General features: G+C 52.8%; 2 protein-coding genes across 6 annotated transcripts in view; both read left to right on the forward strand.

The window, feature by feature from the left end:
• The window catches only part of LOC104838572 (zinc finger protein 501-like), a 12,579-nt gene extending 6,552 nt beyond the window's left edge, over nucleotides 1–6,027 (forward strand). Inside the window, exons 3-4 of one of the 3 annotated variants that reach the window (XR_775081.1) lie at nucleotides 2,931–3,001; nucleotides 5,942–5,960. The gene's annotated coding sequence lies outside the window, so the exon portion shown is untranslated. Of the gene's footprint in view, nucleotides 1–2,930; nucleotides 3,002–5,941 lie in introns of all 3 variants that reach the window. The other 2 variants (XM_010578367.1, XM_010578366.1) reach the window with 2 other exon arrangements.
• Nucleotides 1–10,462, forward strand: part of HMOX2 (heme oxygenase (decycling) 2) — an 11,376-nt gene extending 914 nt beyond the window's left edge. For 2 of the 3 annotated variants that reach the window (XM_010578365.1, XM_010578364.1), the window contains exons 2-6: nucleotides 5,942–6,052; nucleotides 7,547–7,664; nucleotides 8,496–8,987; nucleotides 9,991–10,111; nucleotides 10,195–10,462. In XM_010578365.1, the coding sequence (XP_010576667.1) occupies nucleotides 5,970–6,052; nucleotides 7,547–7,664; nucleotides 8,496–8,987; nucleotides 9,991–10,111; nucleotides 10,195–10,319 (939 nt within the window). In that variant the 5' untranslated portion in view covers nucleotides 5,942–5,969 and the 3' untranslated portion in view covers nucleotides 10,320–10,462. Of the gene's footprint in view, nucleotides 1–117; nucleotides 204–5,941; nucleotides 6,053–7,546; nucleotides 7,665–8,495; nucleotides 8,988–9,990; nucleotides 10,112–10,194 lie in introns of those variants that run through there. The other variant, XM_010578363.1, reaches the window with a different exon arrangement.
• Nucleotides 10,463–11,725: the final 1,263 nt, after the last annotated feature.

The raw sequence follows: 11,725 nt of genomic DNA on the forward strand, positions 1-11,725 counted from the left end.
GAGGTCGCTGACGGCGAGGCGACGGGGGCGGGGCGGGCTAGAGCCCCTCCGTAACAACCCGGCCGCCTCCACCAATCGGCGGCGCCGGCGCGTGCCGTCGGTGGCTCCTGATTGGCCGCCCTGTCACTCCTGGGCAATAAAGCCGGGGCGGCAGGGCTGGGCCTTTGTTTCGCGCCGCGGGGCGGAGGGCAGCCAGCCGGAGGGTGAGTGCGCGCGGCGCGTCTCCATGGTAACGCGGCGGTGCGGGACGGGGCCTGGGCCTGCTCCTGCTCCGGAGGTAACGGGCCTCCGTCTCCCACCGCCCGGGCCGGTACCGGGCTGAGGCCCTCCGGACTTGCCCCCTGTAGGACTTTCCCCCCCCCCCGCGGGGCTCTGCTCCGCCGGCGGAGGGAGGGAGGGCGGGCAGGCTCCCCCGGAGCTGCCGCGGGAGGCAGCGTCCCCGGCCTCCCTGCTGCCGGGGGCAGGTGGGCCCGGTACCCTGCGGCGGGGGGAAACGCTCGGTCGTGAAATCCGTGTCATGGCCGTGTCCTCCGGGGCGGCCGGGCCTGGGAGCAGCGCCCGGCCCCGGGACTCTGCCCCCGGCCCTGCTCTGCCTCTTGCCCTCCCGGCCGCAGGGAGGGCTGTCGCGGCCCTGCCGGCCGCCTGGTCCCGGGCTGCTGGCCGGGCCACCGGCGCGGCGCAGGCCGCGGAAGGACGAGGCTCGGCTCCGGCACGGGCCCCCCGAGCCGCCCGGGGTGTGCAGCGCCCGGCTGCCAGCCCTGTGATCGTGACTAGCCGAGCTCTGGCTGCGTGCCAGGCCAGCGATTGTCAGGCCTCCCTAATCTCTTCCTTCTGTTCCCACGGGCGAGCGCCTGCACAGCAGCTGAGGAAGCGTGCTAGGACAGTTGCCTTGGGGTTCCACAGTGATTCCTATGCGCAGCTTCTGGGGAAGGATGTCCCGGTCCTTTGGGACAGGAGTCCTGTACCCAGTTCTCCGGGTGGCGTGGGGGGCACTTGGCTCTTCTCACCCCATTGGAGCTCAGTGATGAGCTTGGAGGACAAAAGCCTCTGAGGCTGCTTGCTGTCCCTACTTTTCCATTTTCGGCTGAAACAGACATCTTGGTCAAGCCTTGTGGTGCCTAGCACTTGTACACAGTGCTGCATTACATATATCAGCTGTAAGTGCCTGTCACGGGCCCTGCCTGGGGTGTCCCTGGCACAGCTGGCTGTGAGCTGGGACAGGCAGGGCAAGCACTGGCTTTCCCCAGAGCAAAGGCTGTTTGATATTTTCATGCGTGACTGTCACACTGCGCTCTTCCTCCCCCCCAGGTCTAACCCTGACTGACTGACTTGTCTGCCCCTCGCGCTGTTCTCCTAACCAGTGTGAGAAAATAGATTTCCTGATGCGCTGCCTGACGTGGGCTGCTTACCAAAGTGCAGAACTGGACGAGACCTGTGAACTCACTAGGAGTTTCCCTCCTCAACCAGTTTGTGGAGGTGCTGGACTGCAGCTCTGGGGGACAGAAGTAGCATTTGCATGGGCACTGCTAGAAGTGTTTTAGACTTGAATTATTGCCTGAATTTTGGCTGTGTCCAGGTGAAGTCTTAAACCTACCTGACAGCAGGTAAGGTAGTATCTTATTCTGTGAGGCTCCGTTTCCAGCAGCAGCCGGTGCCAAATACCTCCCCAGAGGGAGGAGGAGATGTGAAGCTCTCCTGATGTGATTGCCAGGTTACCCTGTGATGATTCTTCAGGCCACTAGGCCTGGGATTCTGGGGTTTGTCTCTGCTGCAGTGATGCTTGGGTAGGTCCAGCCACACTCTGCCACTTGCTAAAGCAAGGATGTAAGCTCTGTGTGTGGGGAAATACCTTGAAGTTGCATGCTAGTTGAACAGCAAACATGAACTCTGTACTGCTTGGGTGTTTGTAAATAATTGAACTTCGTCTGAGGGTGCCCAAGTAAAGCCAGGACTTCCAGTTCTGCTTTCCTGCAGCAGCAGTGTCTACTTCCTTCAAAAGGCATGGTATTATTGGGATTAAGTGTCTTCCGACCCTGAGAAGAGCGGCTGTACATCTTGAGTGTGAAGCTTGCTGTGGAAATGTGTGTAGGGGCAAACTGATTGCTGGCTAGATGAGATAGGCATGTTTTCTTGGAGTGTTTGAACACCATTATTGGGAAATAAATGTTTGGAGTGCTGAGGTGTTCTGTACCAAACCTTCTCTCCACTCTCCAGCCCTGCTATCCAGACTCTTGTAGCTGTTGGATTTCTCCCAAGCAGTCTGCTGTCAGGCCACCGGGAAGGTATGTGTTTACCCTGAACATCAGCCAGGGTCTTCATGAGCAGAGCTCCTCGTAGCAAATGAAATGATGTTCTAGCCTCTGCAGTGGAGGTAGGCAGCTGTCTGAACCTCCCTCTCAGTGTGTACAACACTGCCTCTCTCAGAGGAGCAGAACGCCCTGAGAAACCAGGCCTTTGACCAGTGACCATGCTGTGGGCTTTCAGTTGCCAGTTTTTGAATAAAAGCAATGATGTGTGCTAAGAAATACAATAATTTTGACTTCCCTTCCTCCCAGTTCTCATGCAATATCCTAATAGTGAAAAGGACAGACATTTGATTTGTGCTGATTTGTCTCTTGAATTCATGGCTCATCAGGGAGGTACCTATACTAGAGAAGGTATTGGGAAAAAATCTAAGCTTTCATATTTTCCCATATGTGTACTGTCCTCACCTTGGGCTAAAGGGACTCATGTTGCCACTGCCTGGTGTATTGCTATAGAGATGAATGTGTCAGACTGAGCCTCTAGAAAAAAAAGCTGTGGGAGATAAAAGTCTGAGAGTGCACCAAATTCCTTAAATGACTTTTTGCGTTCTAACCCTTTCTTCCAGCAGCAGCCAGTGCTACTGGAACAACAATTCATTGTTCTGATCAGTTGTGCTTCTACAACAGGCTTGGGTAAAGGCTTCTGAGACCCCATCAGATGTCCCCTGTGTAGCATGGAGAGCAGAGTTCCAGTGTTGGTGAGTGCTGCTAAACACGAGTGTGCTGTGAGGCATGGGTCTGGAGGCTCTAACCAGTAAGTTAGCAGATGTGCCTTGTACAATGATGATCTCAGGAGCCATGCCATGCATGTCTGGCCATTGGGAGCCTTGAACCATTGCTGCGGTTAACTACTAGTTTCTGAGGCTTGATCTGGTGTGTTCCTTTGGGCTGGATTTAATGTCGGCCTTCAGGCCTTTTCCAAGGGATGAGCGGTGCTGAGGTGCTCTTTGAAGCTCTGCTCTCACCTGGTGCTTTGTACCAGTGGCTGTTGCAGGCCTGGCAGTGTGCAGCGGCAGCACACCCTATCTCTAGGACTCTAGCTTTCTGGAAGTATAAGATAAATTGGAACCAGTTCATCTAGTTTAATTTTGGAATCTGCATTTCTTGAAGTGCCTGGCCTGAAATAAGCTGAGCAGCAAGGCAGGGTGTCATGAGAACTTGTGCATCTGTATTGGCAGGAGGCTGGCTAGCTGTGCTGTGAGGCAAGCAGGCTGTTTCCCCCTGTGCCCATGACAGGCTCCCAGCTGAGCCTGGACAGGTAATTTGTCTATTTGCTTTAGTTTCCCTTCCTCATGGCAGGCATTTTCCAATGTTTGAAGCTGAAACTGTGTGGTGAGTGAAGGTAGGTCCTGTTTGCTGACCTGGTGTGTACGTGCTTGCTGTCTAGTGAGTGATCAAACAGACAATACAACACCTGAACATGGTTTCCTCAGATATCTCTGAGCCCTTGTGCTCGTGTGCTTTTCTGCCCCAGCTGCATTATCCTGCCCTAAACTTCTCTGTCCTCAGGGTGGGGAGGCTGCGCCATACCCTGTCCTGCGGGGCAGGGCAATGGGGATGTAGGGCTGCCACCCCTCATGACTTCTGCTACTGCATGTGGCTAGCTGGCATCACAAAGTAATGTGTTTTAGTCAGTCCTCCCCTCGGGAAAGGCTCTGTCCCAGTGAGCCCAAAGGCTGTGTGATCACGGGGGTGAAAGCTTCGCCCTGGTGATGTGTCCTCCAAACTGAGTGCTGTGCCAGAGGGCCTTGCTGTGCTGCACCCCAGGATGGGTGCTCAGACCTGGCTCCTGGACGAGTCCTGTGCCAGAGAGTGGCTGTAAAACAGGGCTTAGAAACTCAGGGGTGAGGAACCGGAGGGCAATTGATTTACAACTGGTGTGCTTCATGTGAGCTGGGAGCCAGCAACTGATGTGCTGGTGCTGGCCCTGTGCTAATGAGCTTGGCAAGCTCACAGCTGCTTGTCTGCTGTTCTCCCAGCCCCCAGGCATGGGCTGAGCAGCAAGCCTGTGGATGCAGCCCACCAAGGGGATGGAACTAAAGTGGGAAAGCTCTCTTGTAGTGAGTTGTCCTGGTTTCGGTTGGGATAGAGTTAATTTTCTTTCTAGTAGCTGATATAGTGTTATGTTTTGGATTTAGGATGAGAAGAATGTTGATAACACCAATGTTTTCAGCTGTTGCTAAGTAGTGTTTATACTAAGTCAAGGATTTTTCAGCTCCTCATGCCCAGCCAGCAAGAAGGCTGGAGGGGAACAAGGGGTTGGGGGGGGCACAGCTAGGACAGCTGACCCAAACTGGCCAAAGGCATATTCCATATCATGTGATGTCATGACCAGTATATAAGCTGGGGGGAGTTGGCCTGGAGGGGCATCACTGATCAGGAACTAACTGGGCATCAGTCAGAGAGTGGTGAGCGATTGCATTGTGCATCACTTGTTTTGTATATTCCAGTTCTTTTATTATTATTATTGTTATCTTATTATCATCATCATCATAATTATTTTCTTCCTTTCTGTCCTATTAAACTGTCTTTATCTCAACCCACAAGTTTTACTTTTTTTCCAATTCTCTCCCCCATCCAACTGGGAGCAGGGAGGAGTGACCAAGCGGCTGCATAGTGCTTAGTTGCCGGCTGGGGTTAAACCATGACATGAGTGCTTTCTGAAGAGCCAGCAAGCAGCTTAGTTCCTTGCTCATCTGGCAAGGCTGCCTGCAAGGTGGTGGTGCTCTGTGCAAAGCTGATTACAGGTCCATTTTATAAATGAGGTGGTTGGATTTCTGGCTTGACAGGGGTACTCGGCTAAAATAAGCCAGGTGTCTTGCTCCTGCTTCTGGGTAAGTCTTGTGTATCCAGCTACATCTGAGGAGATTTTTTTTCCTTTTGCAAAAGAGGAGGAAGAACACAGTTACTTCCAGGGTTTGAAGTAAACCCTGCTAGGCAGGAGAGGAGCGTGTGAGTGGTAGCAGGAGCTATCTGCAGCTCACTCTGTTCAGAGAGCAGCCGCTTTGACTCTTCATGCAGCACAGCCCAGGAAAGGCAGAGCAGTGCAATTTGCCCCTGCTTTGGAAGTTCCTCTTCATATACTCAGTCGCAGGGAAGGCTTTTGTTTCCCCTGTGAGCTGCCCGACTTCAGAGCTCAGCTGCCGTAATGTGCTGCTGCTTTCTTGCAGGAGAAGCTCTGTGGAAACGAAGTAGCTTGTTCTTCCTCCTGACTGAAGGACAGGTGCTTCCCTTTCCAGTTACTCTGCTCAGAGTCTAACATTGGATGAGATATTTGGTAGCACCAGTGGAAGGCAGCTTGCTCACAATTTCAATGCAGATTGCTGACATGGAGGTCTCTGATCGTCTTCAGCCAGGAGCCATCCTGAAGTCGGGAACCTAATGCAGGCTGCTTGCTGCATTGTAGGTCTTCCCTGAGGTTAATATTTTGTGAACTGGGTGCTAGTGTTGAGGTTCATCTGAGGTAGCTGAACTGAACAAGCAAGACTGCTTCCTTGAAAGTGCCTGGTGTGCAGTGGAAATGTCCTGTGGCTGCTCCTCACCGCCCTGCGTGGTGGAGCAGCTCAGAGGCTCCTTGCTAGACTGCTCAGCATTTCATACCCATCCCTCTAAAACCCCTCTCTAATTTTGCCTTTCAGATTGCCTAATCTCCAGCACTGACCAGTGATGCCATCAGCTATGGAGGGCTCAGAGGGGGGAGAAGAAGGGGAAATCTTGCACTATGAGGAAACAGAAGATGACAATGTCAGGTGAGTGCTGCCTCACAACACGGCATAGACACAGTCTTGGGCAAGGCAGGACACCTTCCAGGTAAAGGAGTGATCTTTCTCCTCATCTGAAAAGGAGCAAGGGACTCCAAAAGGTGAACAATTAAATATATGTGCAGTAAAATGTGTTTAATCAAACTGTACTGGAAGGGTGGAAGGGATGGGAAGGAGCTGTCTGGCTAAGGCTGACAACAAGCAGTTATTTTTTTAGCCTCTACTATCAAAGTAGCATTCAGAAACACTTTGACTGTTTGGCAGTTACATTTGTACCTTCCTGGCCAAGATGAGCCAGTTTTCCATGGCTTCTGGGCAGTCTCATATGACAGCAGCTTGTTTTGAAAGATGACTCTAGAGGTGAACTGTGCTCCAGTGAGCTGCCCCTCTTGCCTTTGCAGAATACGCGCTGGTCTAGGCAAGGATCTTTGGTTCTTTTCTTGGAGGTTAGTTTAAAAGCCAAGGCTTGAGATTTGGAAAATGGGAAGGGTGAATACGGTGCTTCCCAGAACACCTAGATAGGCTGGTTGACTTCTCTTTGACTTAACTTCTTATGAAACTGAGCCTGTCAATGCTACCTGGCTCTCCCAGCATGTCCAGGCCTTGTCTAGCCTGTCGGCTGCAGTGTTCAGCCACTTGGTAGGTCTGGAGTGTTCAAAGTCTGTTTCTTTTACAGCTAACATGAACATGCTATCTGTAGCAAGCCAGTGCACTTTGGCATAATTTTGAGTGAGTGTAGATGTTGATAACACTGTACCAAACTCCAGGTAGGTGCAGTGGCTATAACCTAAAATCACAGTGGTTTGTGTTTTTTGGGGGGGGGTTTATTTGGTTTTGTTTTTTTTTTTTTTGGAAAGACAACTTGTAGAAACCTGCAAAAACAGTGTGATTCAGGATACATAAACTTTTTAAGGGTGTTTTTGCCCTGTTTTGCCATTGGCTCTCATCTCCTCTCCTGCAGTTGATACCCAAGTCGGAAAAGCTAGGGTCCTGCCTGTGAATGCATCTGCTCTTACCTGAGCCTTTCTCCTTCTCCAGAGTAACCACGGAGGACACCACCAAGGCTCCTGTGCCCTTTAGCCTGCTCTTCATGTACTCAGGGCCTCCTTTTGTAGTATTGTTGGGGCTCACATGGATGAGAAGCAAAAGTAATGGTGCAGGGATCAGAGGATCCTTGGCAATTGCTTTAGCCTCCTGGGTCTGAGACCCTGGTAAGCCCCGACCCTCCCAGAATGGCAAGTCTGGTTGGCACATGGGCATCCGCATCTGCGGAAGGAGCCTCTGGCTGCTGCCATCCTGCTGCTTCCTCCTGGTAGTGCCAGCTCCAGCCTGTGGGGCTGGCCTGAGGGGTCCCACCTTGTACCTTCTCCAAACTCAGCCTGAGATGGTAGGGAGTGGGGGGATCCCTCCAAACACAGCAGGGACAAACTCATTACTGCGTATGGAAGTGGAGTGAAAGGAGCTCTCCCTGTTTGTCTGCAGTCCCACTGACCTTTCAGAGCTGCTGAAGGAGGGGACTAAGGAATCCCACGACCGTGCAGAGAACACGCAGTTTGTCAAAGACTTTCTGAAAGGACGGATCAAGAAGGAGCTCTTCAAGGTGAGTGCTGCTCTGCTCCTATGGCAAAGAAGCTCTCTGACATACCCAGTGACTAATGCAGACTGAGGCAGAGCCCCACAGCCCTATGTGTAGGGGGTGGGGAGGAGTCCAGTTTCTAAGTGGTATAGTTATAACTAGAGGAGGGCCCTTGTCCAGGACTTCTGCCTGGTGTGTCCTACAGCTGGGACCCAGCGGGGTGAGGAACATGCTGCCCCAGCACAAGTTTGATTAGGTGGTAGTGCTGGGCTTCTGGCCACGCGTCTGCTGTCTGCTCAAGGCAGGTGTGGCTGCAGCACAGATACTGGTGGCCTAAGCTGTTCAGGAGTGAAATCCTGGTGAGATTACAGCACTTACTCCAGCCTCTGATGAAGTCTAGGATGTTTTCCATAGACTTCAGGTTGGATTGCTTTCTCTTCTGTACAGAAGAGATGGTATTCTGGGTCTGAGCAGCACTGTCTGATCCTGAAGGTCTTCGTATATACAGTAGTCTCCTGCAGCATAAGGCTGTTGGTGCTAGTTGTACCTTTTGGATTAAGTTTGTCCCTGTGCCTTGCTGTCAAGGTGATAGGAGGCCAAGAGCACACAGTTGGCAACATTAGACTGATTCTTAGCTCATGCTCTGTAGGCATTGCTGTTATGAATGTAGATAGAAAAGAGCCTCTGGTCCTTCAAGGGACACATGCCTGGTATGGGCTTTCCAGGCTGGTTTTGCGTCAAGCCTGGGTGTTTCTTCCTTGTTTGCCCCAACTCCATGCAGGGTGGGAGTAGTCACAAGGTGGGATGTGCCGATCTAGTGAATGGCTTCTCACATTAGCTGTGCTTTGTCCGTAGCTGGCCACGGTGGCACTTTACTTCACATACTCTGCTCTGGAAGAGGAAATAGATCGCAACAAGGACAACCCAGTCTTTGCTCCTCTGTATTTCCCCCTAGAGCTTCACCGGAGAGAAGCGTTGGTCAAAGACCTGAAATACTTCTATGGAGAAGACTGGAAAGAGAAGATCCAGTGTTCAGAGGCAACTCGGCACTATGTCGACAGAATCCATCATGTGGGACAGCACGAGCCAGAGCTGCTAGTGGCTCATGCTTACACACGCTACATGGGAGACCTCTCGGGTGGCCAAGTGCTGAAGAAGGTAGCCCAGAGGGCCCTGAAGTTGCCCAGTACTGAAGAAGGGATCCAATTCTACGTGTTTGACAATGTTTCCAATGCGCAGCAGTTCAAGCAGCTCTACAGAGCGAGGATGAATGCTCTAGACTTGGACAGGAACACCAGGGAAAGGATTGTGGAAGAGGCCAACCAAGCCTTCAGACTCAACATGCAGGTACTAGCTCCCTTGAGCCCCTGTATGTGTAGGTGCTGCTGCTTTCAGGTCTGGACCAACTCTTAGGCCCGGGTTAATTCAGTCAAACTGCTCATCCAGGCAACGTGGTTTGGGTCTGAGACCACCTGAGCCCCTCCATCTGGTGCAGGTGGGATTCTGGTTTGAATGGCTCTTCCGCTAACTTCAGGAGACATGGCCGGTGTTGGGCAGGAATTCCTCCCGTGTTCCAACACCACAGCTGAGCCTTAGATTAGGGCAAAATTGAGATGACTTCACTACAAGATTCCTGTGGGCTGTGTGGCTCTGAAGCAGTTGGGGGAGCAGAGCTATTGCTCCAAGATGGCCTCAAACCTGAGCATATTGCAGTGCACTGGTTACAATTCATCCCGTCTCATGTCTGACATTGCCCAATGGCCAAATATGTCTGTAGCCTCTTGTTCCTTCCCACAATATTTGCCTTTCATAAAATCTGACTGAGCTGCCACTTGCCCTAGGGGGATGAACGTAGTCTTAGCTACTGGATGGAAGCTTTAATCTGTGCCTGTAGCAGGTCACTGTGGTTTAAGCTGGCCAGAAACGTGGTGGGATGTGATTGTCTCCTTTGTCAGGATCCTTGGGGAAACACCTGGCAGCAGAGGTGGAGGGGCTGCCTGGCCACTGCACTGATCCCCAGGGAGGGTCTGCAGCAGGGAGTGGAGAGTGTGTTACCTCCTACTCCCACCCACAGGAGGCTGGGAGGTGAACAGCAGGGTGATCCTGCGTCTGTCTCACTCCTGGGTCTGACTTGATGCTCTTGGAATGGGCTGTGCCTCCTTGGAGCTGTGGCATGTGCCAGATGTCACCACAGGTCTGCCTGCAAGGTGCTCTGAAATGAGTAGCACATGCTGGCTTTGTGGGGAGGGAGGCAGAAGTGGCTTTTGCCTGTTCTCCAGATCATTCCACAGGTCCGGATGAAAGCTGCCTGGCTCTGCCCACTTCATCTACTCACTGTGACCACTTGCAGGTATTTGATGAACTGGACAAGATTGGCAGGTCACTGACAGAAGAAGCCCAGGACGGTGGCCTTCCAGTCCACGATGGAAAAGGAGACCTACGCAAATGCCCTTACTACACAGACAAACTAGGTAGGTCGGGGGCAACAACAGAGCTGCCACACACATATGGCACAAGACTTGCAGCACTAATGGTGCTTTCTGTGTTCTGGCAGGCAAGGCAGGACCCGGCTGCCCCTATCACGCTGCCATGGCCCTGGCAAAGCAGCCCCTAGTACAGCTGATCCTGGCAGCCTGTGTGGCTGTGGCAGCAGGAGCTGCAGCCTGGTACATCATGTGATGGGAAGAGCGGCGTGTGGCTCTAAATGGTGGCAAGGGGAGAGGCATGCGCCCTGTTCTTCTTCAAACTGTTCCCTTGCTGTTGGTGGTGAGTTGGCTGCAGGGTGGAAGTAAGAAAATAAACAGGAATCCTGCGGGACTGTCAAAGACTTTCCACACCAATAATGCAAGCATTGTAATATAATGTCTTTAGCTGACTAGTGTACAGGACTGATCTGGTGTGAGGATTCTACTTCAGCACTGCCCTACCCAGGCTGGGGCGGGCAGCTTTTAAGGCTAGAGATGTCTTGTCTTATACTGGCAAAAGCTTCATGTGCTTGGCTTTTCATCTGCTTCCCAGGAGCAGTCACTGGAGGGAGTTTCCTGCCCTGGGCTGGAACCTTGAGAATGTGTCATCGGTCTTTTCAGTGGAGAGCACTTGCTTTCCTACCCTGAGAAACTGATGTTTCAGTCGTGCTGCAGTAGCTGTGCTGTGGAGCTGCTAGCTCAGAGGAGTGTTGCAGTGTCCTGGGGACCAAGTCTAACTGGTGTTGGAGGAAGCTCCCTGGGGGTGGGGACAGGACTGGAGGGGGGGCGGGGGGGGGGTATGAAGGTGACAAATGTGTATTGTGCAACACTGGGGTTGGGGGGGATTGGGTTTTTTTCTGAAGCCTTGATGGGAATAAAAAGTTGCAATGCTGTTAGCTGGGGAAAGCCAAAAGCACATCACTGGGAGAATAAGTGAACTGTGTGTGGGGGATGCGGAAGGCTGGGGAGGGGGCTAATAGGGAGAAGCGGAGGGGGTACAGGCTCCCACGCTACTGTACTTGTCTCTGATTCATGCACTTGCTAAGACACTCCTGCCCTTACACCCCACTCTGTCCCTGCTGGCTCCCCTTATGTTTCCCCCAGCTCCTTGTGGGGAGGGGACCTACTGCCCCTGCTCAAAGGGCACAGCCAGATGCTGTGACAGCCCGGGGCTTTCCTTTGGTGAGCGGGCTCTGGCTCTGCTGGGGGCAGTGGTTCCCTAGAGGCAGGCGAGAAGCTCTGGGTCCCACAGCTGCCCCTTGCTCCCTGCTTCCTGGCACTGTGCTGGGCCTCAGAAAGGCCCTGGGCTTGGTAACAGAGACATCCCTCTGCCTTCCTCCAGCCCAGTCTTGGTGGCTTTTCTCCTCTTCAGCTGAGTGCTTGGGCACAAGGAGAGGGGCTGTCTGAGTGCTAGAGCAGGGAAAGCTCCTCTTAACCCCAGGGTGCCTCTGCTGCTATGGGCTGGGGTAGGGAAGCTGTTGATCTTCCAGTGCTTGGCAGTGCTGTGCCCTGCCCTCCCATGCCATCCCTCCTCATCCTTGGCTCCCCTGTGGGTAGATCTGCTGTGGGTTTGGAGCGGGGGAGGAGAAAAGATGTACACAGAGTTCAGGGTCTGTTATT

The sequence above is a fragment of the Haliaeetus leucocephalus genome, unplaced genomic scaffold (genome assembly GCF_000737465.1).
Source record: "Haliaeetus leucocephalus isolate CR32 unplaced genomic scaffold, Haliaeetus_leucocephalus-4.0 Scaffold636, whole genome shotgun sequence".
NCBI lineage: Eukaryota > Metazoa > Chordata > Aves > Accipitriformes > Accipitridae > Haliaeetus > Haliaeetus leucocephalus.